A 26,892-nucleotide genomic window follows, 5' to 3' on the forward strand; every position below is an offset into this window, starting at 1 on the left:
CCTACATATGAAAGAATGGGTCTATGTGGTCAGTGTGCGCAGTATAAAAAAAAATCCTGAAGCACACAGTGCGTAATGAGAAAAAAAAAAAAACTTTGACAGTGTTTTTGGTTTAAAACAGTGACTTTGCACTGTATTTTCGTATGGTATTTATGATGGTATTCTAGCTTTCCTGGTCTCATTTTACAGAATGGAAGACATATTACAGAAATTGATACGATTTTGATTGGTTTTACAATAAAAAGTACCTTGAAATTGAGCTCAAAGCAGCAGAAATCTTCGATTTTTGCCAAAGTTCAAAAGTAAACATATCATGCTACGCATCCAATACACGTCAACTGGTGAGTCTAATATTCTTTCACAAGTGCGCTGATATTATTTATACCATTTCTATACTAATGCAGTAGTCTGCATAACAGTAAATCTTCTATTTTTTTGTGAGAATAAAAATTCAATGTGGAAAGCAAAAGAATGTAAGAAGGGCATGGAGACATGACTAATGAACAAAGGTAATGTTATTTTAGTGCCAGGAATGTCTTTTTTGTTTATTCTGGACCCTATTTGGAAATTGGCATCTTTTGAAATTTGTGTGAAATTGGCAAAATTGCTAAATTCTGACCACTTTATTGGATAGTTGAAATCGGTAAATGGGTGGTTTCTTGTACTGATTCGATAGACAAAATGGAATTCTTGCGAAATAGTTATGATTTTTGTTGACTAGTACCCTGGAATTGGACGAAAATAGGGCTCAAAGTGGGCAAAATCACTGATGCGTAAACATCATCGAGACCGCTAACTTCGCGAGAGCATAATTCTGTAAGTTTTCATCAAATTTCATACTTTTGGTGTCATTAGGATCAGGAAAAGATTCTCTCTCTTTTCATAATAAGAAATAATTTTTTTTTTCCAACAAATTTTCGACCCTGAGAACAAGTTTTGGAGTGGGCCTCTCGACCCTGAAAGGGTTAATTAAAAAAGTGCCTGCAACTAGTGGTGATGCGAGTGAATTTAAGGCCAGCAAAGGTTGGTTTGAGAGATTAAAGAATTGTAGTGGCATACATAGTGTGATAAGGCATGATGAGACTGCCAGTTCGGACCAAAAAGCGGCTGAAAAGTATGTGTAGGAATTCAAGGAGTACATAGACAGTGAAAAATTGAAACCTGAACAGGTGTTTAATTGTGACAAAACAGGCCTGTTTTGGAAGAAAATGCCAAACAGGACCTACATTACTCAAGAGGAAAAGGCACTCCCAGGACATAAGCCTATGAAAGACAGGCTTACTCTTTTGTTGTGTGGCAATGCTAGTGGTGATTGCAAAGTGAAGCCTTTATTGGTGTATCACTCTGAAGCTCCCAGAGTGATCAGGAAAAACAATGTCCTCAAAGCTAATTTGTGTGTGATGTGGAGGGCAAACAGTAAAGCATGGGTCACTAGGGACTTTTTCTATGACTGGCTTCACCATGTGTTTGACCCACTGTGAAAAATTACCTCCTGGAAAAGAAATTGAACCTTAAGTGCCTCCTGGTATTAGATAATGCTCCTGCTCATCCTTCAGACTTGGCGGAGCGAATTTCGCGGGACATGAACTTCATTAATGTCAAATTTTTGCCTTCTAATGCCACTCCTCTCCTCCAGCCCATGGACCAGCAGGTCATTTCAAACTTCAAAAAACTCTACACAAAAGCTAAGTTTCAAAAGTGCTTTGAAGTGACCTCAGAAACTCGAGTGACCCTAAGTATTTTGGAAAGATCACTTTAGTATCCTCAGTTGTGTAAACCTTATAGGTAAGGCTTGGGAGGGAGTGACAAAGAGGACCTTGAACTCTGTTTGGAGGAAATTGTGGCCGGAATGTGTAGGAGGGGGATTTTGAAGGGTTTGGGATTAACCCTGAGAAGCCTATGCCAGTTGTGGAATTCATTGTGGCATTGGGGAAGTCCTTGGGGTTGGAGGTTAGTGAGGAGGATGTGGAAGAATTGGTGGAGGAGGACAATGAAGAACTAACCACTGACGAGCTGCAAGAGCACCTGCAACAGCAAGAGGCCATGCCTGAGGAAACTGCTTCTGAGGAGGGGAGAGAGAAATTGAAGAAGTTGCCTACTTCAAAGATTAAGGAAATGTGTGCAAAGTGGGTTGAACTGCAAACCTTCATGGATGAAAATCACCCTGGCACAGCCATTGCAAGCTGTGTTGGCAACCTGTACAATGACAAAGTTATGGCCCATTTTAGGAAAATCTTGAAGGAACATGAGGTACAGAGCTCTATGGACAGATTTGTTGTGCGACAGAGGTCCAGTGACTCTCAAGCTAGTCCTAGTGGCATTAAAAGAAGAAGGGAAGTAACCCCGGAAAAGGACTTGCTACCTCAAGTCCTCATGGAAGGGGATTTCCCTTCCAAACAATAACAACTTCCATCATCTCCCCTCCTCCCATCCTATCAATCATCACCAGATCTTCAATAAAGGTAAGTGTCATGTATTCTATACTTAGTAGAGTAGTAACTGTGCATGTCTTCTTCTTGGGTGTATAAAAATTTATATTTCATGTGGTAAATTTTTTTTTTTCATACTTTGGGGTGTCAGGAACGGATTAATTTGATTTCCATTATTTCTAATGGGGAAAATTAATTCGGCTAACGATGAGCTCTCAGTAACGGATTAATATCGTTTGGCGAGGGTCCACTGAATTTTCCATTTTATCAAATGAGACCAAGAAAACGAGAATACAACCATAAGTACTAAACAAAAATATACCTCAAAGTCGGCATTAATCAAAAAGCACGGTCGGAGTTTTTTTTTTTCATTATGCACCGAGTGCTGCAAGATTTTTTTTATACTGCACACACTGACCACACAGACCCATTCTCTCACATGTAGGCCTACCAGCTTTCTCCTGCTTGATTTGAAGCCACTAGAATTTTTGAGTATACAGTGGACCCTTGGGTAATGGCATTAATCCGTTCCAGAGAGCTTGCCTTTAACCGATTTGGACGTTAACTTAATTAATTTTCCCCATAAGAAATAATGGAAATCCAATTAATCCGTTCCAGACACCAAAAAGTATTAAACAAAATAATTTTTTTTTGCATGAAATATACATTCCCCAACACAGACAACAATGAGACATGCACAACAAACAATACTGAAATGACACTTACCTTTATTGTGGACTTATTGATGAGCGATGAGATGGGAGAAGGGGAGAGGATGTAGGTGTACTATTGTTTGGAAGGGGAATCCCCTTCCATAAAGACTTCAGGTAACAAGCCCTTTTCTGGGGTTACCTCCCTTCTTGGTTTTTTAATGCCATTCGGACCAGCTTGAGAGTCACTGGACCCCTGTCACACAAAATATCTGTCCAGAGAGCTCTGTTTCTGGCATCTCTAAGATTTCCCTAAAATGGAACACAAGAGTGTCATTGTACATGTTGCCAATACAGCTTGCAACAGCTGTGTCAGGATAATTTACATCCATAAATGCTTGCACCTTTGTCCATATTGTACAAATCTCCTTAATCTTTGATGAAAGCAACTTTCTCACTCTCTTCCTCCTCCTCCTCTGAAGCACATTCCTGAGCTATGATCTGGTGCTGTTGCACCTGAAGCTCTTGCAGCTCTGTAGTGGTTAGCTCTTCATTGTCATCCTCTACCAACTCTTCCACATCTTTGCCACTAACCTCCAACCCCATGGACTTCCCCAATGCCTCAATAGATTCCATAACTGGCATAGGCTCCTCAGGGTTAGCCCCAAGCCCTTCAAAATCCCTCTTTTGTACACATTCTGGCCACAATTTTCTCCAAGCAGAGTTCAAGGTCCTGCAAGTCACTCCCTCCCAAGCCTTACCTATAAGGTTTATGCAACTGAGGATACTGAAGCAACCTTTCCAAAACTCTCAGGGTCAATTCAGTGTCTGAGGTCACTTCAAAGCACTTTTGAAACACTGCTTTGGTGTGCAGTTTTTTGAAGTCTGAAATGACCTGCTGGTTCATGGGTTGGAGAGGAGTGGTATTCAGAGGCAAAAACTTCACTTTGATGAAACTCAACTCCCCCACAATTTGCTCTTGCAAGTTGTGAGGATGAGCAGGAGCACTGTCCATTACCAGGAGGCACTTGAGTGAATTTATTTTTCAGGATTTATTTTTACACAGTGGGGCCAAACATGTCATAGAACCAGTCAAGGAAAATGTCCCTAGTGACCCATGCCTTACTGTTTGCTCTCCACATCACACAATTTAGTTTTGACGACACTGTTGTTCTTGAACACTCTGGGAGCTTCAGAGTGATACACTAGTAAAGGCTTCACTTTGCAATCCCCACTAGCATTACTATAAAACATAAGAGTTAGCCTGTCTTTCATAGGCTTGTGTCCTGGGAGTGCCTTTTCCTCCTGAGTAATGTAGGTCCTGTTTGGCATTTTCTTCCAAAACAGGCCTGTTTTGTCACAGTTGAAAACTTGTTGGGGTTTTAATTTTTCAGCCTCTATGTACCCCTTAAAGTCCTGCACATATTTTTCAGCAGCTTTTTTTTTTGTCAGAACTGGCAGCCTCACCATGCCTTATCACACTGTGTATGCCACTACAATTCTTAAATCTCTCAAACCAACCTTTGCTGGCCTTAAATTCACTAACATCAGCACAAGTTTCAGAATTTTTCTTAATTAAATCATTATGCAACTGCCTTGCCTTTTCACATATTATTGACTAAAAAACACTATCTCCTGACAATTGTTTCTCGTTGATCCACACCAACAACAGTCTCTCCACATCTTCGAGTATTTGCATTCTCTGTTTTGTAAGCATACTTGCACCTTTCGCAACAACAGCTTCCTTGATTGCCTTTTTGTTGGCCAAGATAGTAGTGATGGTTGAGTGGGGTTTGTTGTATAACCTGGGCAACTCGGAGACAGGCACCCCACTTTCGTACTTTGTGATTATCTCTTTCTTTGATAGTATTTCTCACCCTTTTTACCACAGGGTTGGCACTAGAAGCTTTGTTAGGTAAGACACATATGCAACAGTTAGGTATCTTTATTATGAAACGTTTCGCCTACACAGTAGGCTTCTTCAGTCAAGTACAGAAAAGTTGATAGAAGCAGAAGATACTTGAAGACACACACAAATTCTAGGACATAACTTGAAGACAGTAGAACTATGTACAGAAGTTATGTCCTAGAATTTGTGTGTGTCTTCAAGTATCTTCTGCTTCTATCAACTTTTCTGTACTTGACTGAAGAAGCCTACTGTGTAGGCGAAACGTTTCATAATAAAGATACCTAACTGTTGCATATGTGTCTTACCTAACAACCTGTCGGTATTTTATACCATTTTAATGTTCACTAGAAGCTTTCTTTGGGTCCATGCTGGCTTATTTAACAGTTACAAGCACTAAAAACACTGGAATAATACAAAATGTATTGGATGTACGTGTGGAATTGTCAGGACTGGCTTGTAAATAATGGCACACTAGCTGAAGGCAGGGCAGCCAAGGCGCTCAGGCTGGACGGACAGGTGGACGCGTTTGGGGTGAATGCCCTTAACTGAATTCTTGGGTGTTAGCCAAGCCAATATTTTGATGCAAAAACTCGCCGCTATCCGATTTTGGCATTAACCGATGTCACCGTTACTCAAGGGTCCACTGTATATACGTACGTCACACACATTGGCTCATAAGACATATACATACGACCAAAACAGTCAAAGGTTTAAATCTCTCAAACCAGCTTATGCTAGCCTTAAGTTCACTAACATCAGCACTTGTTCCAGGCATTTTCTTTACAAGATCGGCATGCAACTGCCTTGCCTTTACACAAATTATTGACTGCATAACACTATCTCCTGCTAACGGTTTTTGGTTGATCCACACCAACAACAAATTCTCAACATCTTCGATTATTTGCGATCTCTTTTTTGTGAGTATATCTACCCCTTTCACAACAACAGCTTCCTTAATTTCCTTTTTCTTTGCCACAATGGAAGTGATCTTTGAATGGGGCTTCCCATACATCCTCCTGAGATCGGCAACACACACTCCACTTTCATATTTTGTGATTTCTTTCTATAATCTATCATGTTTTTCATCCTCTTTACCGAAGAGCTGGCACTAGGATCTTTCTTTGGGCCCATGGTGTTTTTTTTTAGCAGTTGCAAGCACAAAAAAGAACGGATTACGTATTACGAAATGCACCGTATGAATGTGTGGGGTGATGGTCACTCGCCCAGAAACAATGCCACACTGACTGAATGGTGTGAGGGAACCTTCGTGTGCACGTGGCCGCTGGGAGGCTGCTCGGATGTGTTCCGTACGACCGCCAAATATTGAAGCAAATCACGAAATGTGAGGCTATACGTATTTTGACGAAAAAAGTTGCCGAAAGGCGAAATTCATGAAGCACGGGGCACACAAAACTCAGGGGTCCACTGTAATGCACATTAAGAGCTGATTTCCTCTACCCTGTTTTTTACAATATACAGTGGACCCTCACCTAACGCTATTAATCCGTTCCTGAGAGCTCAACATTAGGCGAAATTATCGTTAGGCGAATTAATTTTACCCATAAGAAATAATGGAAATCAAATTAATCCGTTCCTGACACCCCAAAGTATGAACAAAAAAATTTTTTTACCACATGAAATATTAATTTTAATACACAAACTGAAGAAGACATGCACAGTTACATGACACTTACCTTTATTGAAGATCTGGTGATGATTGATGGGATGGGAGGAGGGGAGAGTGTTAGTGTTAGTGTTTAGAAGGGGAAACCCCTTCCATTTGGACTTGAGGTGGCACGTCCTTTTCCGGGGTTACTTCCCTTCTTCTTTTAATGCCACTAGGACCAGCTTGAGAGTCACTGGACCTCTGTCGCACAACATATCTGTCCATAGAGGCCTGTACCTCCCGTTTCTTTATGACATTCCTAAAGTGTTTCACAACATTGTCAGTGTAATAGTCACCAGCACGGCTTGCAATAGCTGTGTGAGGGTGATTTTCATCAAAAAAGGTTTGCACTTTAAGCCACATTGCACACATTTCCTTAATCTTTGAAGTAGGCAACTTCCTCAATTTCTCTATCCCCTCATTTGTTCATAGGAAATATTTCATAATCCATTCATTTTAGTGCTTGCAAGTGCTAAATAAGCTACCATGGCTTCAAAGAAACCTCCTTCTTTGGTAAAGAAAGTGAGAAATACGATTGAATTTAAGAAAAACATCATTGAACAATGTGAAAGTGGCATACGTGTGGCCGAACTGGCCAGCTGAGGAGCAGCAAGAGCTTCAGCAGGAACAGGAACAGATTGCTGCTCAGAATCTTGCTGCAGAGGAGGAGGAAGAGAGATGGAAGAAGGTGCCTTCTTCAGAAATTAAGGAGATTTTTGAAATGTGGGGTAGGATGGAAAGATTTATGGAGAAACATCACCCTGAGAAGGATGTTGCAAGCCATATTGGCAACTTGTACAGTGACAGAGTCTTGGCCCATTTTAGGGAAGTTTTAAAGAGATGCCAGAAACAGAGCCCTCTGGACAGTTTTCTTTTGCAAAACAGGACTCCAGTGACTCTCAAGCTGGTCCTAGTGGCATTAAGAAACAGAAAAGAGAAGTAACCCCAGAAAAGCACTTGGTGCCTGAGGTGTTGATGGAAGGGGACTCCCCTTCCAAACAGTAATTCAATCTCTCTCCTCCTCCAGTCTTCCATACACTAAGAAGAATCACCAATAAAGGTAAGTGTTATGCTGTTAATGTTTCAGTCATCGTGTCCCATTGTACTGCTTATGTACTACATCTACATTTCATGTAAAAAAATTTTTTGTTTGAATATTTCTAGGTGTCAGGAATGGATTAATTGTATTTACATTATTTCTTATGAGGAAAATTGATTCGAAAATCGTCTATTTCGATAATAGTCCCACTTCCAGGAACGGATTAAGGACGATAAACGAGAGACCACTGCATTTATTTTCTTAACACATCGGCCGTTTCCCACCAAGGCAGGGTGGTCCGAAAAAGAAAAATTTTCATCATCATTCATCCATCACTGTCTTGCCAGAGGTGTGCTTACACCACAGTTATAAAACTGCAATAATAACATTCCTCCTTCAGAGTGCAGGCACTGTACTTCCCATCTCCAGGAATCATGTCCGGCATGCTGGTTTCCTTGAATCCCTTCATAAATGTTACCCTGCTCACACTCCAACAGCACTCCATTCACTCCTATCAAATATGCTCATGTATACTTGCTGAAAGTCCAAGCCTTTTGCACACTAAGCCTCTCTTACCCCCTCCCTCCAACTTTTCCTAGGCTGACCCCTACCCTGCCTACCCTCCACTACAGATTTATACACTAAGTCATTCTATTTTGTTCCAGCCTCCCTACATGTCTGAACCACCTCTAACAACCCTTCCTTAGCCCTCTGGATAATAGTTTTGGTAATCCTGCACCTTCTCCTAATTTCCAAACTATGAATTCTTTGCATTATATTCACACCACACATTGCCCTCAGACATGACATCTCCACTGCCTCCAGCCTTTTCCTTGTTGCAACATTCACCACCTATGCTTCACACCCATATAAGAGTGTTGGTAAAACTATACTCTCATACATTCCCCTCTGCTTCCACAGACAAAGTTCTTTGTCTCCAAAGACTCTTAAGTGCATCACTCAACCTTTTCCCCTCATCAATTCTATGATTCACTTCATCCTTCATAGACCCATCTGCTAACACGTCCACTCCTAAATATCTGAATACATTCACCTCCTCCATACTCTCCCCCTACAATCTGATATCCAATCTTCCGTCACTAATTTTTTTTATCCTCATCACCTTACTCTTTCCTATATTTGCTTTTAATTTTCTTCTTTTACATAGTCTACCAAACTCATCCACCAACCTCTGGAACTTCTCTTCCAAATCTCCCAAAAGCACAGTGTCATCAGCAAAGAGCAATGGTGACAACTCCCACTTTGTGTTAGATTCTTTATCTTTGAACCTCACACCTCTTGCCAACACCTGCGCATTTACTTCTCTTACCACCCCATCTCCTATATACTCTAACCTGAGCCTATCTTTGTAAAAACTCTTCACTGATTTCAGGAACCTACTTCCTATTCCATACATTTGCAACATATGCCACATTGCTCCCTTATCCACCCTGTCATATGCCATTTACAAATTCATAAATGCCACAAAAACCTCTTTACCTTTATCTTAATACTGTTCACCTATATGTTTCACTGTAAACACTTGGTCTCCACACCCACTACCTTTCTAAAGCCTCCTTGTTCATCTGCTATCCTACTCTCCGACTTACTCTTAATTCTTTCAGTAATAACTACCATACACTTTACCAGGTATACTCAACAGACTTATTTCCTTATAATTTTTGAACTCTCTTTTGTCCCCATTACCTTCATACAAAGGAATTATGTATGCTCTCTGCCAATCCCTAGGTACTCTACCCTCTTCCACACATTTATTAAATAAAAGCACCAACCACTCCAAAATTATATCCCCACTGGCTTTTAACATTTCTATCTTTATCCCATCAATCCTTGCTGCCTTACCCTGACATGCCTTTGAAGAGTTTGAGAGTTTCACTACTTTTGGAGCCCGGCCATAGGCCAGGGTCATCTGGTGCTTGCCTGGTCAACCAGGCTGTTGCTGTTGGAGGCCCACTGCCTCACATATCCATCACAGCCTGGTTGATCTGGCACCTGGTGAAGATACTTACCCAGTTTCCTCTTGAAGGCTTCTACAATTGCTCCAACCTTGTTTCTGATATCTTCTGGCAAGATGTTGAATAGTCTGGGACCCAGGATGTTTATACAGTGTTCCCTCATTGTCTCCACCACACTCCTGCTCCACACTGGGTGCAGTGGAACCTCAAATATCGAACTTTCTTCGGTCCAGAAGGCTGTTCTAGTGCCTTTACTGAATGAATTTATTCCCATCAGGAATAATGTAAATTAGATTAGTCCATTTCAGACCCTCAAAAATGCACTTATAAAAGCACTTGCAAAAATACACTTACATAATTGGTTGTGTTGGGAGCAGTTCGAATTTTGAGGTTCCACTGTATATTTTACACTTCCTCCCATATCTCTCACTCCAGTATGTTGTAATGGCAGTGTGCAGATTTGGGACCGGACCCTTGAGTGCTTTCCAGGTATATACTATTATCATGCATCTCTCTCTCCTCCACTCCAATGAGTATATGTTCAAGACTTAAGACATTCCCAGTAATTTAGGTGCTTTATTGGCTCAATGTGAGCCAGCTCTGATATTTCTCCTGCCCTGAATGGGGCCATCAGTACTGAGCAATATTCTAAATGAGGGAGCGCTAGCAATTTGAATTATGTCACCATCAGCATTATTTCCCTCATTTTCCAAGTTCTTAATACCTACCCCATCGTCTTCCTGGCTGTCGTGATCCAAACTGGCAATATCCCAAACCACTCCTTTAAAGTGCAGGCATTGTACTTCCCATTTCCAGGACTCAAGTCCGGCTAACCAGTTTCCTTGAATCCCTTCACAAAATTATTACCCTGCTCACACTCCAACAGCTCGTCAGGTCCCAAAAACCATTCATCCCCATTCACTCCTATCTCACATGCTCACACATGCTTGCTGGAAGTCCAAGCCCCTCACCCACAAAACCTTCTTTACCCCCTCCCTCCAACCTTTTTAAGGACAACCCCTAACCAGTCTTCCTTCCCCTACAGATTTATACACTCTCCAAGTCATTCTACTTTGATCCATTCTCTCTAAACGAACAAACCACCTCAACAACCCCTCTTCAGCCCTCTGACTAATACTTTTAGTAACTCCACACCTAATTTCCACACTGAATTCTCTGCATATTATTTACACCATACATTGCCCTTAGACACGGCATCTCCACTGCTTCCAGCTGCCTCCTCGTTATGTGTATGTTATATGCAAATACTACACCATTTTACACAAGGGACTTGAGCACTGGCTGATTTTGGTATTGGTGGGGGTTCCTGGAACCAATCCCCTCATGATACCGAAGGATGACTGCATCTTTAAGCTGGAGTTCATGATGCTTAACATATTGGAGTGAGTGGACATAACAGTGGACCCATTCCTCATTGTTTTCACTGTGCCACACTGAGTATTATTCATTGTAAAAGCACTTATCTTTGCCTCTTTGTCCTGAATTGACAGAATCATCAATTCTCCAATACCAAACACTCATGCCATCTCAAAAAAGGGTGCACTACCCTTCAGCATCTTGATTTTTATCACAATAGGTATCATTTCATGATTAATCTTCTTCCTTGCTTCACCAACATCACATGCACTTTGTTAGGAAGCCATGACAAGATGGGGTGATGAAAAGAAGCAAAACCAGAGTGATGTACACTGAGCTAAGAATGTGTGTGACACATACAGATACAATGAAATGCATGGAAAACTGGCTTCTTAATATCCCATCACCCTCCCACACACCCTTTCCTTGCAGAGCTAAGAGAATGGTTCCCCTGGGACCCCGAGCAGGTCCCCCCCAGGAACCAGAGCACAGGCCTCCCTGGGAGCCAGAGCAGGTACCCCCCAGGAACCAGAGCAGGGGTCCCCCTGGGAGTCGGAGCAGGGGTCCCCCTGGGAGTCGGAGCAGGGGTCCCCCTGGGAGTCAGAGAAGGGGTCTCCCCAGGAGCCAGAGCATGGGCCTCCTCAGGAGCCAGAGCAGGGGCCTCCCCGGGAGCCAGAGCAGGGGCCTCCCTGGGAGCCAGAGCAGGAATCCCCCAGGAGCCAAAGCAGGTGTCCCCCAGGAGCCAGAGCAGGGGTCCACTGGGAGCCAGAGAAGGGGACCTCAAGAGCCAGAGCAGGTACCCCCTGGAGCCTATGTCACCCTGGAGCCTGACTAAAGTGAGAGATGCCTGTAAGGACCCATTCATTCCACTGCATATATAGATGTAAACTGACCTTGCACGTGTTTGAAGTGGTGGATCGTGGCACTCTGAGTGGTATGCAGCAGGACACAGGCAACAGAAGATAAGACCCAAACCACGCTCACATACTCGACAAACCTTTTCCTTTTCACTGGGGTCTTCAACTGAATTTCGCTGAAATGTAAATTTGTATTCAATTAAATTTTATAAAAGTAGAGCCTGCCTCCTGGCAATGAGAGCTCCTCATGCAGGGGACTTTCTGTTGGCTGTTCCCAACTCTAGCCTTGGGACACGCCTAGACCCACAGACAATCCGCACAGGTGTTGCACTTCGACTTGCCACCCCTATTCTCGCTGAACATGGGTGTATTTGTGGCAGTGAAGCAACAGACCGATGCTCAGCAGTAAGGGAGCCACCCCAACTATGCAGATCTGATGGCAGCCAGAAGCATACAGATGGTATCACCCATCATGCCTGGACAGACAGCAAGCAGGTGGTGTGAGACTACACATGTGCATCTACCTTGGCTGATACCTATCTCTAATACACTAGGGAGGAAGGAGGGGCAGCCACCAGCTTCAGGAAGTCCCAAAAGTCTAGAAAATATGGAAAACATGCTCATTATTATATGTTTGTTTCCATAGGCTCAGAGACCCTTGGCTCATGGGGAAAGAGTGCATCTAAGTTCCTTAAGGAGCTAGGCAAAAGACTCATCAGGTAACTAAGGATCCCAGGGCAGCTAGTTTTCTGTTCCAGCGACTCAGTGCTGCTCTTCAGAGGGGTAATGCCTGCTGTATTTTGGGCACATGCCCCAGCTCTGAGGAGCTGGATGAGATTTTCACATTACATGTATAATCAGTGATAAATACGTGGAATAGTTTTAAAAATGCAGTATTAGAATGTGGGGCAGAAGTTTGTGGTTATAGGAGGGTGGGGGCAGGAGGAAAGAGGAGTGATTGGTGGAATGATGAAGTAAAGGGTGTGATAAAAGAGAAAAAGGTAGCTTACGAGAGGTTTTTACAAAGCAGAAGTGTTATAAGAAGAGCAGAGTATATGGAGAGTAAAAGAAAGGTGAAGAGAGTGGTGAGAGAGTGCAAAAGGAGAGCAGATGAAAGAGTGGGAGAGGCACTGTCAAGAAATTTTAATGAAAATAAGAAAAAATTTTGGAGTGAGTTAAACAAGTTAAGAAAGCCTAGGGAAAGTATGGATTTGTCAGTTAAAAACAGAGTAGGGGAGTTAGTAGATGGGGAGAGGGAGGTATTAGGTAGATGGCGAGAATATTTTGAGGAACTTTTAAATGTTAAGGAAGAAAGGGAGGCTGTAATTTCATGCACTGGCCAGGGAGGTATACCATCTTTTAGGAGTGAAGAAGAGCAGAATGTAAGTGTGGTGGAGGTACATGAGGCATTACGTAGAATGAAAGGGGGTAAAGCAGCTGGAACTGATGGGATCATGACAGAAATGTTAAAAGCAGGGGGGGATATAGTGTTGGAGTGTTTGGTACTTTTGTTTAATAAATGTATGAAAGAGGGGAAGGTACCTAGGGATTGGCGGAGAGCATGTATAGTCCCTTTATATAAAGGGAAAGGGGGCAAAAGAGATTGTAAAAATTATAGAGGAATAAGTTTACTGAGTATACCAGGAAAAGTATACGGTAGGGTTATAATTGAAAGAATTAGAGGTAAGACAGAATGTAGAATTGCGGACGAGCAAGGAGGTTTCAGAGTGGGTAGGGGATGTGTAGATCAAGTGTTTACATTGAAGCATATATGTGAACAGTATTTAGATAAAGGTAGGGAAGTTTTTATTGCATTTATGGATTTAGAAAAGGCATATGATAGAGTGGATAGAGGAGCAATGTGGCAGATGTTGCAAGTATATGGAATAGGTGGTAAGTTACTAAATGCTGTAAAGAGCTTTTATGAGGATAGTGAGGCTCAGGTTAGGGTGTGTAGAAGAGAGGGAGAATACTTCCCGGTAAAAGTAGGTCTTAGACAGGGATGTGTAATGTCACCATGGTTGTTTAATATATTTATAGATGGGGTTGTAAAAGAAGTAAATGCTAGGGTGTTCGGGAGAGGGGTGGGATTAAATTATGGGGAATCAAATTCAAAATGGGAATTGACACAGTTACTTTTTGCTGATGATACTGTGCTTATGGGAGATTCTAAAGAAAAATTGCAAAGGTTAGTGGATGAGTTTGAGAATGTGTGTAAAGGTAGAAAGTTGAAAGTGAACATAGAAAAGAGTAAAGTGATGAGGGTATCAAATGATTTAGATAAAGAAAAATTGGATATCAAATTGGGGAGGAGGAGTATGGAAGAAGTGAATGTTTTCAGATACTTGGGAGTTGACATGTCGGTGGATGGATTTATGAAGGATGAGGTTAATCATAGAATTGATGAGGGAAAAAAGGTGAGTGGTGCGTTGAGGTATATGTGGAGTCAAAAAACGTTATCTATGGAGGCAACGAAGGGAATGTATGAAAGTATAGTAGTACCAACACTCTTATATGGATGTGAAGCTTGGGTGGTAAATGCAGCAGCGAGGAGACGGTTGGAGGCAGTGGAGATGTCCTGTCTAAGGGCAATGTGTGGTGTAAATATTATGCAGAAAATTCGGAGTGTGGAAATTAGGAGAAGGTGTGGAGTTAATAAAAGCATTAGTCAGAGGGCAGAAGAGGGGTTGTTGAGGTGGTTTGGTCATTTAGAGAGAATGGATCAAAGTAGAATGACATGGAAAGCATATAAATCTATAGGGGAAGGAAAGAGGGGTAGGGGTCGTCCTCGAAAGGGTTGGAAAGAGGGGGTAAAGGAGGTTCTGTGGGTGAGGGGCTTGGACTTCCAGCAAGCGTGCATGAGCGTGTTAGATAGGAGTGAATGGAGACGAATGATACTTGGGACCTGACGATCTGTTGGAGTGTGAGCAGGGTAATATTTAGTGAAGGGATTCAGGGAAACCGGTTATTTTCATATAGTCGGACTTGAGTCCTGGAAATGGGAAGTACAATGCCTGCACTTTAAAGGAGGGGTTTGGGATATTGGCAGTTTGGAGTGATATGTTGTGTATCTCTATACGTATATGCTTCTAAACTGTTATATTCTGAGCACCTCTGCAAAAGCAGTGATAATGTGTGAGTGTGGTGAAAGTGTTGAATGATGATGAAAGTATTTTCTTTTTGGGGATTTTCTTTCTTTTTGTTGGGTCACCCTGCCTCGGTGGGAGACGACCGACTTGTTGGAAAAAAAAAAAAAAAAAAAAAAAAAAAAAAAAAAAAAAAAAAAAGTATCTCTCTCACCTCATGTACTGTATGTACCAACTTTATATCAACAATGTATCTCTCAAATCTTCTGTACCTTATTATATAATAAAATATACCTATTGGTAAAAAAGAATGAAAAGATGGGGTGGTAGGGGAAGTGGAATATTGAAATGGCTTCAGGAAGAAATCCAAATATTCTTCCTGGAAGCCTTTTTATCCACTTCTCCATGGCTATGGGTCCCACAATTTACACCAGAGGTGGACCTCATTTATATGAACTTATGTATATTTCAGGTAAAATTATTAGTCATTATTTTTCCTTCTCAAATAAGATCTGGGCACTCAAAGAAATTTAAGGGCTAACAAATCTCTTTCTATACATTTAATCTTCCATATACATTATAATAAATCCACTCCAAATAACACTGCTTAGCACAAATTCCAACAGTGTACCAAATCCCTGAGACCTCTTGCCCCCACTCTCAACTAACACACTCGTATATATATGTGCTGGATGTTTAACCCTATTTCAGTACCACCTTTACACCCTTCTTTATACAAAAACTTCCATACATGACAGATGTATAAGTCCTCTTAACCCTTTGACTGTTTTGGTCGTATATATGTCTTACGAGCCACCGTTTTTGACGTATATATACTCATAAATTCTAGTAGCTTCAAATCAAGCAGGAGAAAGCTGGTAGACCCGCATGTGAGAGAATGGGTCTGTGTGGTCAGTGTGCACCATATAAAAAAATCCTGCAGCACGCAGTGCATAATGTGAAAAAAAACTCCAACCGTTTTTAATTAAAATGCCAACTTTGTTGTCTATTTTCGTATAGTATTTATGGTTGCATTCTCGTTTTCTTGGTCTCATTTGATAGAATGGAAAACATATTATATAAATAGAGGTGATTTTGATAAGTTTTACTATGAGAAGAACCTTGAAATGAAGCTCAAAGTGGGGGAAATGTTTGATTTTTGCCAATGTTCAAAAGTAAACAAATGTCATTTTCCAATAAATGTCCAACTAGCCATTCTAATATGCAGTCATGAATGGGTTGACATTATTTATACAATTATTACAATATTGCAGTAGTCTGCATAACAGTAAATCTTCTATTTTTTGTTAGAATAAAAATTAAAAAAAGAAAGCAAGAGTAATATCAGAGTGGCCTGGAGATTTGACTGATGAACAAAGAAAATGTTATTTTAGAGCCAGGAATGTCTGCACTGTTCATTCTGGACCCAATTTTGAAATTGTCATATTTTTTAATTTTCATGAAATTGGCCAAATTGCAAATTTCTGACCACGTTATTGGGTAGTTAAAATCGGTAAACAGGCAGTTTCTTGTACTCAATCGATAGAAAAAAATGAAGTGCTAAAGAAATAGCTATGAGTTTGGTCAATTGGAACAATGGAATTAGCTGAAAATAGGGCTCAAAGTGGGCGAAATCGCCGATTCGTAAATATCACCGAAGTCACTAACTTCACGAGAGCATAATTCCGTCAGTTTTCCATCAAATTTTGTTCTTTTGGTGTCATTACAACCGGGAAAATATTCTCTATCATTTCGTAAGAAAGTTTTTTTTTTGTGGTGGTGGTGGTGGTGGTGGTGGTGGTGGTGGGGGGGGGGGGGGGGGGGGGGGTGTTTGCGACACCAGGAGACACCTCAGGATTTTGGGTTGCGACAATCAAGGGGTTAAACTATCTTGTCTATTCTTTCTACATAATAAAACCATCCAAAGCCATCATTATTAGGTAGAAGGCTTGTTTACAGCAACTGCCCAGGGAGGTACTACCATACTGCCAAGTGGTGTACAACAAAGGCCTGTACAGTGGTACCTCATTTATCGTCATTAATCCGTTCCTGGAAGTGTGACGATTATCGAAAAAGACGATTTTCGAATCAATATCCCCCATAAGAAATAATGTAAATACAATTAATCCGTTCCTGACACCCAGAAGGATTAAAACAAAAATTTTTTTACATGAAATATTGATGTAGTACATAAACAGTACAATGGGACATGATGAATGAAACATTAACAGCATAACACTTACCCTTTATTGGCAATTCTTCTTAGTGTATAGAAGATTGGAGGAGGAGAGACATGGGTTTAGTTACTGTTTGGAAGGGGAATCCCCTTCCATCAACACCTCAGTTACCAATCCTTTTCTGGGGTTACTGCTCTTCTCTGTTTCTTAATGCCACTAGGACCAGCTTGAGAGTCACTGGAGTCCTGTCTTGCAAAAAAAGTGTCCAGAGACCTCTGTTTCTGGTGTCTCTCTAACCCCTTGACTGTCACAACCCCCAATCCTGAGGTGTCTCCAGGTGTCGCAAAAAAAAAAAAAAAAAAAAAAAAAAAAAAAAAAAAAAAAAAAAAAAAAAAAAAATCCTATGAAATGATAGAAAATCTTTTCCCGATTGCAATGACACCAAGAAAACGAAATTTGATGGAAAACTGACGGAATTACTCTCGCAAAGTTAGCGACCTCGGCGATATTTACAAATCGGCGATTTCACCCACTTTAAGCCCTATTTTCGGCTAATTCCACGATTCTAGTTGAACAAACTCATAGCTATTTCTTTAGAACTCCGTTTTTTCTATCGATTGAGTACAAGAAACTGCCCATTTACCGATTTCAACTATCCAATAACGTGGTCAGAAATGTGCAATTTGGCCAATTTCACAAAAATTAAAAAATATGACAATTTCAAAATAAGGTCCAGAATGAACAATGCAAACATTCCTGGCCCTAAAATAACATTTTCTTTGTTCATCAGTCACGTCTCCAGGTCCCTCTGATATTACTCTTGCTTTCTATTTTGAATTTTTATTCAAACAAAAACTAGAAGATTTACTGTTATGCAGACTACTGCAATACTGTAATAATTGTATAAATAACATAATCCCATTCATGACTGCATATCAGAATGGCTAGTTGGACAGTTATTGGACAATGACATCATTTGTTTACTTTTGAACATCGGCAAAAATCAAACATTTCCCCTACTTTGAGTTCCATTTCCAGTTCTTATTGTAAAATCAATCAAAATCACCTCTAATTATATAATATGTTTTCCATTCTATCAAATGAGACAAAGAAAACGAGAATACAACCATAAATACTATATGAAAATAGACCACAAAGCCGGCATTTTAATTAAAAAAAAAAAAAAAAAAAAAAACGGTCGGAGTTTTTTTTTTCTCATTATGCACTGCGTGCTCCAGGATTTTTTTTACATGGTGCACACTGACCACACAGACCCATTCTCTCACATGTGGGCCTACCAGCTTTCTCCTGCTTGATTTGAAGCCGCTAGAATTTATGAGTATATATACAGTGGAACCTCAAAAATCGAACTGCTCCCAACTCAACCAATTATGTAAGTGCATTTTTGTAAGTGCTTTTTATAAGTGTATTTTTGAGGGTCTTAAATGGTCTAATCTAATTTACATTATTCCTGATGGGAATAAATTCGTTCGGTAGTGGCACTCGAACAGCCTTCTGGACCGAAGAAAGTTCGATATTTGAGGTTCCACTGTACGTCAAACATGGTGGCTCGTAAGACGTATATATACGACCGAAACAGTGAAAGGTTTAAAACTTCCCTAAAATGGGCCAAGACTCTGTCACTGTACAAGATGCCGATATGGCTTGCAACATCCTTCTCAGGGTGATGTTTCTCCATAAATCTTTCCATCCTACCCCACATTTCAAAAATCTCCTTAATTTCTGAAGAAGGCACCTTCTTCCATCTCTCTTCCTCCTCCTCTGCAGCAAGATTCTGAGCAGCAATCTGTTCCTGTTCCTGCTGAAGCTCTTGCAGCTCCTCAGCTGGCCAATTCGGCCACACGTACGCCACTTTCACATTGTTCAATGATGTTTTTCTTAAATTCAATCGTATTTCTCACTTTCTTTACCAAAGGAGGTTTCTTTGAAGCCATGGTAGCTTATTTAGCACTTGCAAGCACTAAAATGAATGGATTATGAAATATTTCCTATGAACAAATGAGGGGACCGTCGCTTACTGATAAACAATGGCACACTGGCTGGGAAGGGAAGCCGAGGTGGCTCAGAGCGTGAGTACGCGTCCCAGACAAAGGACGATTAGCGAGTAAACCGACCATTTGCGAGCCAATGTTTGGACGAGAATAATGTGACGATTTCCGAAAAGGATGACTATCGAGCCGGACGGTTATTGAGGGGCCACTGTATTTGTTTTACACGATGGTAGGATTGCTGGTGTCTTTTTTCTGTTGCATAAACATGCAAGATTTCAGGTATATCTTGCTACTTATACTTACATTTAGGTCACACTACACATGCATGTACAAACATATATATACATGCCCTTCTGGGTTTTCTTCTATTTTTCTGATTAGTTCTTGTTCTTGTTTATTTCCACTTATCTCCATGGGGAAGTGGAACAGAATTTTTTCTCTGTAAGCCATGTGTGTTGCACAAGTCAACTAATATGCGTGGAGCAATGGGCTAGTAACCCTTTTCCAGTATAACCTATTTAAAAGAAAAGGAAGAAAACCCTCAAAGTGGGAAGTCTGAATATGTGTGGATGTCGTGCGAATGACGAGAGATGATTGTGGATGTTATGAATGAAAAGAAGCTGGATGTCCTGGCTCTAAGTGAAACAAAGATGAAGGAGGAAGGAGAGTTTCAGTGGGGAAAAATAAATGGAATTAGGTCAGTAGTTTCTAACAGAGTTAGAGCTAAGGAAGGAGTAGCAATAATGTTGAAGGATAAGTTATGGCAAGAAAAGAAGGAATATAAATGTATAAATTCAAGGATTATGTGAAGTAAAATAAGGGTTGGATGTGAAAAGTGGGTTATAGTAAGTGTTTATGCACCTGGAGAAGAGTGAAGTGTAAAGCAGAGAGAGAGATTTGGGGAAATGCTGAGTGAGTGCGTGGGGAACTTTGAACCAAGTGAGAGAATACCAGTGGTTGGGGGATAGTTTTAAAAATCCAATCTTAGAATGTGTGGCAGAAGTTTGTGACTATAGGAGGGTGGGTGCAGGAGGAAAGAGGACTGGAGGAATGATGAGGTAAAGGGTGCGATAAAAGAGAAAAAGGTAGCCTATGAGAGGTTTTTACAAAGCATAAGTGATATAAGAAGGGCAGAGTATATGGAGAGTAAAAGAAAGGTGGACAGAGATTGACAGTTTAATTGTAACTGATTCTCTGTCATCCATAAATGCTCTCAACTCATTAAGCATAAATTGTGGCATGCTTGTGTCAGAAACCAGACACAGGTATGGTAGGATTGTGGACAGTGGAGTCAGAGTGCACATGCTGTGGATTCCATCTCACATTGGTCTTCAGATGCATGATAGAACTGATAAATTGGCTAAGCTGTATGCTTTCAAAGAGGGAGTAGATTACAATCTTGGCTTGTCAGGTAGTAGTTTGAGAACAATAATACGAAAAGAACTTCAGCTGAATTTTATGGACTTAAGGCTCAGGGAGATTGACACCAGTGAGTCCATCTATCATCATTCTATCATGCAGGAGGAGCCACATGTCTATGGTGCATCCAACAAAATAAGCAGACTCTTGGATGTCACTACCGCCCGGCTCCGGCTGGGTTACAAGTATCTTTGGCAGGTTAAATCACCACCACCAGATGTAGACCAAACGAAATGTAAACTTTGCCAGATGGATTATTGTCACACCCTGCGTCATTATGTACTGGAGTGCGATAAAATTAATGAATTTAGAAACAACTCACTCAGAAGTGTTCAAGAAATGGCTAAGTATTTTATCCACAGTGGTATATTACAGACCATTCTGGAGGAATACCCTGACTTTGCTAGCTGTAAATAAAGCATTACCACATATGTGCATGTGTGTGTGTGTACTCACCTAGTTGTACTCACCTAGTTGAGGTTGCGGGGGTCGAGTCCGAGCTCCTGGCCCCGCCTCTTCACTGATCGCTACTAGGTCACTCTCCCCGAGCCGTGAGCTTTATCATACCTCTGCTTAAAGCTATGTATGGATCCTGCCTCCACTACATCGCTTCCCAAACTATTCCACTTACTGACTACTCTGTGGCTGAAGAAATACTTCCTAACATCCCTGTGATTCATCTGTGTCTTCAGCTTCCAACTGTGTCCCCTTGTTACTGTGTCCAATCTCTGGAACATCCTGTCTTTGTCCACCTTGTCAATTCCCCTCAGTATTTTGTATGTCGTTACCATGTCCCCCCTATCTCTCCTGTCCTCCAGTGTCGTCAGGTGTGTGTGTGTGTGTGTGTGTGTGTGTGTGTGTGTGTGTGTGTGTGTGTGTGTGTGTGTGTGTGTGTGTGTGTGTGTGTGTTTGTGTGTATGTGTATGAGTGTGTGTGTGTGTGTGTGTGTGTGTGTGTGTGTGTGTGTGTGTGTGTGTGTGTGTGTGTGTGTGTGTGTGTGTGTGTGTGTGTGTGTGTGTGTGAGTATGAGTGTGTGTGTGTATGAGTGTGTGTGTGTGTGTATGAGTGTGTATGCGTATGTGTGTGTATGAGTTTGTGTGTGTGTGTGTGTGTGTGTTTATGTGTGTGTGTGTTTATGTGTGTGTGTGTATGAATTTGTATGTGTGTGTGTGTGTGTGAGAGAGAGAGAGAGAGACTCAGCAATCAACATTTGCACCAATAACTCGCTACAGTTGTGACCGGGTGTGGAAGTGTGAATTGCTCATTACTCTAAAATTTGTTCATGACTGCAGCCATGTATAAACGTAAGTAACCATTCTTACAGTATTCATTACCTTTGTAACTTGTGAGTTCATTACCTTTGTAACTTGTGAGTTCATTACCTTGTACCTAGTTCAGCCATCAAAACTTTGGAGCCCGGTCCCTGGACCCATTGTGTACCTCTGTAATCTGTAAATACCTTTGTAACTTGTCATGATTGTGACTAGACCTACCTGGAGTTCATTACCTTTGTAAATTGTGAGTTCATTACCTTTGTAAATTGTGAATTCATTACCTCTGTAACTTGCTCAGCTATCAAAACTTTGAGGCCCAGTCCCTGGACCCATTATGTACCTCTGTAATCTTTTGACTACCGCCCACAGGATGGGTATGGGGTGCATAATAAACATATTAAACTAACTTAAACTAACAGTGGCGATAGTGCAAAAGGAGAGCAAATGATAGACTGGGAGTGGCAATGTCAAGAAATTTTGCTGAAAATATTTTTGGATAAACAAGTTAAGCACAGGGAATGAATGGATTTGTAGTTAAAAACAGAATAGGGGAGCTGGAGGCATTAGTAGATGATGGGAATATTTTGAGGAACTTTTAAATGTCAATGAAGAAAGGGAGGCAGTAATTTCATGCACTGGCCAGGGAGATATGACATCTTTTAGGAATGAAGAAGAGCAAGATGTGTGCGGGAGGTGTGCGAGGCATTACATAGAATGAAAAAGGGTACAGCACCTGGAACTGACAGAAATGTTAAAAGCTGGGGGAGATATAGTGTTGGAGTCGTTGGCATATTTGTAAGAGGGGAAGGTACCTAGGGATTGGCAGAGCATGTATAATTCCTTTACATAAAGGGAAGTGGGACAAGAGAGATTGTAAAAAATTATAGGGGAAGAAGTTTACTGAGTCTTAGGTAGTAGGTTGGTAGACAGTGACCGCCCACCGAGGTACTACCGTCCTGCCAAGTGTAAAACGAAAGCCTGTAATTATTTTACAAGAAGGTAGAATTGCTGGTGTCTATGTCTCATAAACATGCAAGATTTCAGGTTCGTCTTACTACTTCAAGTATATACAGTGTATACTACAAGTATATACAGTATATAGACACCCTTCTGGGTTTTCTTTTATTTTTCTTACTAGTTATTGTTCTTGTTTATTTCTGCTTAGCTCCACGGAGAAGTGGAACAGAATTCTTCCTCCGTAAGCCATGCGTGCCGTAAGAGGCGACTAAAATGTCAGGAGCAAGGGGCTAGTAACTCCTCCTCCTGTACAGTAGGGCCCCGCCTTCAGCGTTCCGCTGAATTGAATTTCAAATTATGACCAAAACTCTCTATAAGGCTCCCCTCACCTGATTTTCTAATACGGTCACCTCACCCCACCTGGTTTGTTTACATTTTCTGTGAGCTCCGTAAGCACCACGTCTCTCCATTATGTCTGGAAACTCCAAAATTTCAAGTGTTTTTAAAAGTTATTTCATATTTTATATGTACTCTCATAATTATACTTATGTATACCTGTACCTAAATAAACTTATACACTGCTGGCATGCAGGTACACATTAAAATCAGTAAGACTGTCTTATGTCTCAAGATGCTATACTAGTAATGATGATAATAATACTCAATAATAATCAGCACGTCTCATTAAATGTCGTATATTACGTTAATAAACACATTTTCATCAATCCATCTATGATATTTTTTCAAAATTATATAATAAACACGATACATAACATATAAAGATGATAAATACACCCCACAGTAGAATAAATAAACATAAATATGAGATGTGGTAGCCAGACGACTTGTACGAGTGATGGCAAGAATAATGTTTTCTCTAGTCCAACATAAGAGAATGTGTGTTACTGGGGGTAACTGTAGAAAATTATTCCTTTCGTATGCCTTCACCCAGTGTCATTTCTTCTAAAAATGGTGTTACATGAGAATGGGAGTGTTCCTCTTCATTTATTCTACTGTATCAACGTGGAGACAACTTGTATACAATGTAACTTGTACACAAACCACACGTGTTTGCCTGATTTGTTTACAAAACTTGCGTATGCCTGGTTTGTTTACAAAACTCTGTGCCTGTCCTCTCTCCTGTGCTCATTCTTACTCTCTCATTCATTTTATCTTGTTTACTCACCTCTGACCCTACATTAACACTACAAATATTTTAAGGTAAGTAATGAGTGAACTGTATATGCATTTTATTGCTCTGGATTGCTTAATGTCATAGAATATTATGTGTGGGTGGGATGGCCTGGTATGGTAGCCTGGCTGGCTACCATACATACCACACTTGATTTTTTACAATAAATACTACTCATCTCACCCTAGATTAAGACTACAAATATTTTGAGGTAAGTAATGAGTGTACTATATGTGTATTTTACTTTTTTATTTTTTTTAATGTCTAGTTCTATTGATAACTTTATATATGTTAGTGTAAACTTGTTATCTAGTATTTATATGCATTTATAAGTGGAAAAAAACTGGGTTCCACTTTACAGTGATTTCCGCTTTGTGGGGTTAGCCTGAAACCTAGCCTGCCGTATAAGTGGGGCCCTACTGTATATATATTAGTAAATTTAAAAGGAGAAACTTTTGTTTTTCCAATTGGGCCACCCTGCTTTGGTGGGATATGGCCGGTGTGTTGAAAGTAGTAGTTTACTGAGTATACGAGGTAAAGTGTATGGTAGGGTTATCACTGAAAGAATTAGAAGACAGAGCGAGACTGCAGATAAGCAAGGAGGCTTTAAAATGGGTAGGGGATGTGTATATTAGGTGTTTACATTGAAACATATACATGAACGGTATTTAAATAAAGGTAGGGAAGCTTTCATTGTATTTATGGATTTAGAAAAAGGCATATGAGTGAGTGGATAGGGGAGCAATGTGGCAGATGTTGCAAGTGTATGGAATAGGTAGTAAGTTACTAAATACTGTAAAGAGTTTTTATGAAGATAGTGAGGCTCAGGTTAGGGTATGTAGAAGAGAGGGAGATTACTTCCCAGTAATAGTAGATCTTAGACAGGGATGTGTGATGCCACCATGGTTGTTTAACATATTCATAGATAGAGTTGTAAAGAAGTAAATGCTAGGGTGTTGGGGAGAGGGGTGGGATTAAATTGTGGGGAATCAAATACAAAATGGGAGTTGACACAGTAACTTTTTGCTGATGATACTATGCTTTTGGGGGGATTCTAAAGAAAAGTTACAAAGGTTAGTAGACGAGTTTGGGAGGGTGTGTAAAGGTAGAAAGTTAAAAGTGAAACAGATAAGAATAAGGTGATAGGGGTACCAAATGATTTAGATAAAGGAAAACTGGATATCACATTGGTGGAAGGGAGGGAGTATGAAAGAAGTGAATGCTTCGAGATATTTGGGAGTTGACTTGTCAGCGGATGGGGTTAATGAAGGACGAGGTTAACCGTAGAATTAATGAAGGAAAATAAGTGAGTGGTGCGTTGAGGTATTTGTGGAAACAAAGTTATCAATGTAGGAAAAGAAGGTAATGTATGAGAGTATTGTGGTACGAACACTCTTACATAGGTGTGAAGCATGGGTTGTAAATGCTGAAGCGAGGAGGCGACTGGAGGCAGTTGACATGTCATGACTAAGGGAAATGTGTGGTGTAAATGTTATGCTGAGAATTCGTAGTGTGGAAGTTAGGAGGAGGTGTGGAGTTACTAAAAGTATTAGTCAGAGAGCTGTTGAGGTGATTTGGTCATTTAGAGAGACTGGAACAAAGTAGAATGACTATGAGGGTCTATAAATCTGTAGGGGAAGGAAGGCAGGGTAGGGGTCGTCCCCAAAAACGTTGGGAGGGAGGGGGTAAAAGAGGTTTTGAGGGCAAGGGGCTTGGACTTCCAGCAAGTGTGCATGAGCATTTCAGATAGGAATGAATGGAGATGAATGATTTTTGGGACCTGACGAGCTGTTGGTATGAGCAGGGTAATATTTTGCGAAGGGATTCAGGGAAATCCGTTAGCTGGACCTGAGTCCTGGAAATGGGAAGTGCAATGCCTGCACTTAAAAAAGGGGTTTGGGATATTGGCAGTTTGAAGGGATGGATAAACTGTTATATCTGAGTGCCTCTGCAAAGACAGTGATTATGTATTACTGATGGTGAAAGTGCTGAATAATGATGAAAGTTTTTTTTTTTTTTGGGTCACCCTGCCTCGGTGGGACTCGGCTGATGTGGTAAAAAACAAAACAAAATAAAATAAAAAAACAAGTTCATGAGCAAAACGTGTGCAATACTTGAGTATTTTACTGATGAAACACATCCCAATGTCTTGCATGTTATATAACATTTGCTTTATGACTCATCAGTCAGGAAAACATGTACACTGTGTGTAACAAGACACACCTGTACTTCATCAGCTATAATATTTAGCTTCTGAAATTTTCTAATATAGCACATAATGCTGGTGTGGGATATCATTAGACTCTTAGTATTGTATATGGTTTTGCACACCAATATATTTTAAGATTTCTATCATTTTTCAGCTCATTTCTAATAATTTTCAGTTTACTTTTACTTTTATTGTAAAGTTCTTGGGTTGCACAAATCACTTAATTTATTTTTCAGTGCAAAAGGAAGAACAGCCATCCAATTCAACTACATTAGACACTTACTGATGTGTAGCCTGATAAATGTTATCAATGAGGGAGAGAGAAAGACATTAGGAGTTTCATTAAGTTATCTGAGTATATTGTATGGTGACTAGCAAGAAGCACTTGATTATGTTGGTTTTGTAACACATTCTTTCTCTACTAAACACTTGACCCTTCACACATCAGAAATGTCTGTTTAACTGTATTATGATATATGCATGAGAGTGTTGTAATGTAGTTATTATGTACTGAGGAGAGCAATCCGATTAACCAGACTCGAGTACTGGAGGTGGGATGTACAATGCCTACACTCTAAAGAAAGGGGTCTAGTATATTTGCTATTTGGAGGACACCTGAACTGTCATATCTTTGCACCTCTGGCAAGACAGTGATAGTGTGAA

General features: G+C 40.6%; 1 protein-coding gene across 3 annotated transcripts in view; it reads right to left on the reverse strand.

Moving 5' to 3' along the window:
- Positions 1-26,892, reverse strand: part of LOC128693317 (tyrosine-protein kinase BAZ1B) — a 304,346-nt gene that overhangs the window by 56,442 nt on the left and 221,012 nt on the right. For all 3 annotated transcript variants that reach the window (XM_053782935.2, XM_053782936.2, XM_053782937.2), the window contains one exon: positions 11,940-12,079. In XM_053782935.2, the coding sequence (XP_053638910.1) occupies positions 11,940-12,079 (140 nt within the window). The remainder of the gene's footprint in view (positions 1-11,939; positions 12,080-26,892) is intronic.

Source organism: Cherax quadricarinatus, chromosome 28 (genome assembly GCF_038502225.1).
Source record: "Cherax quadricarinatus isolate ZL_2023a chromosome 28, ASM3850222v1, whole genome shotgun sequence".
In the NCBI taxonomy this organism is placed as follows: domain Eukaryota; kingdom Metazoa; phylum Arthropoda; class Malacostraca; order Decapoda; family Parastacidae; genus Cherax; species Cherax quadricarinatus.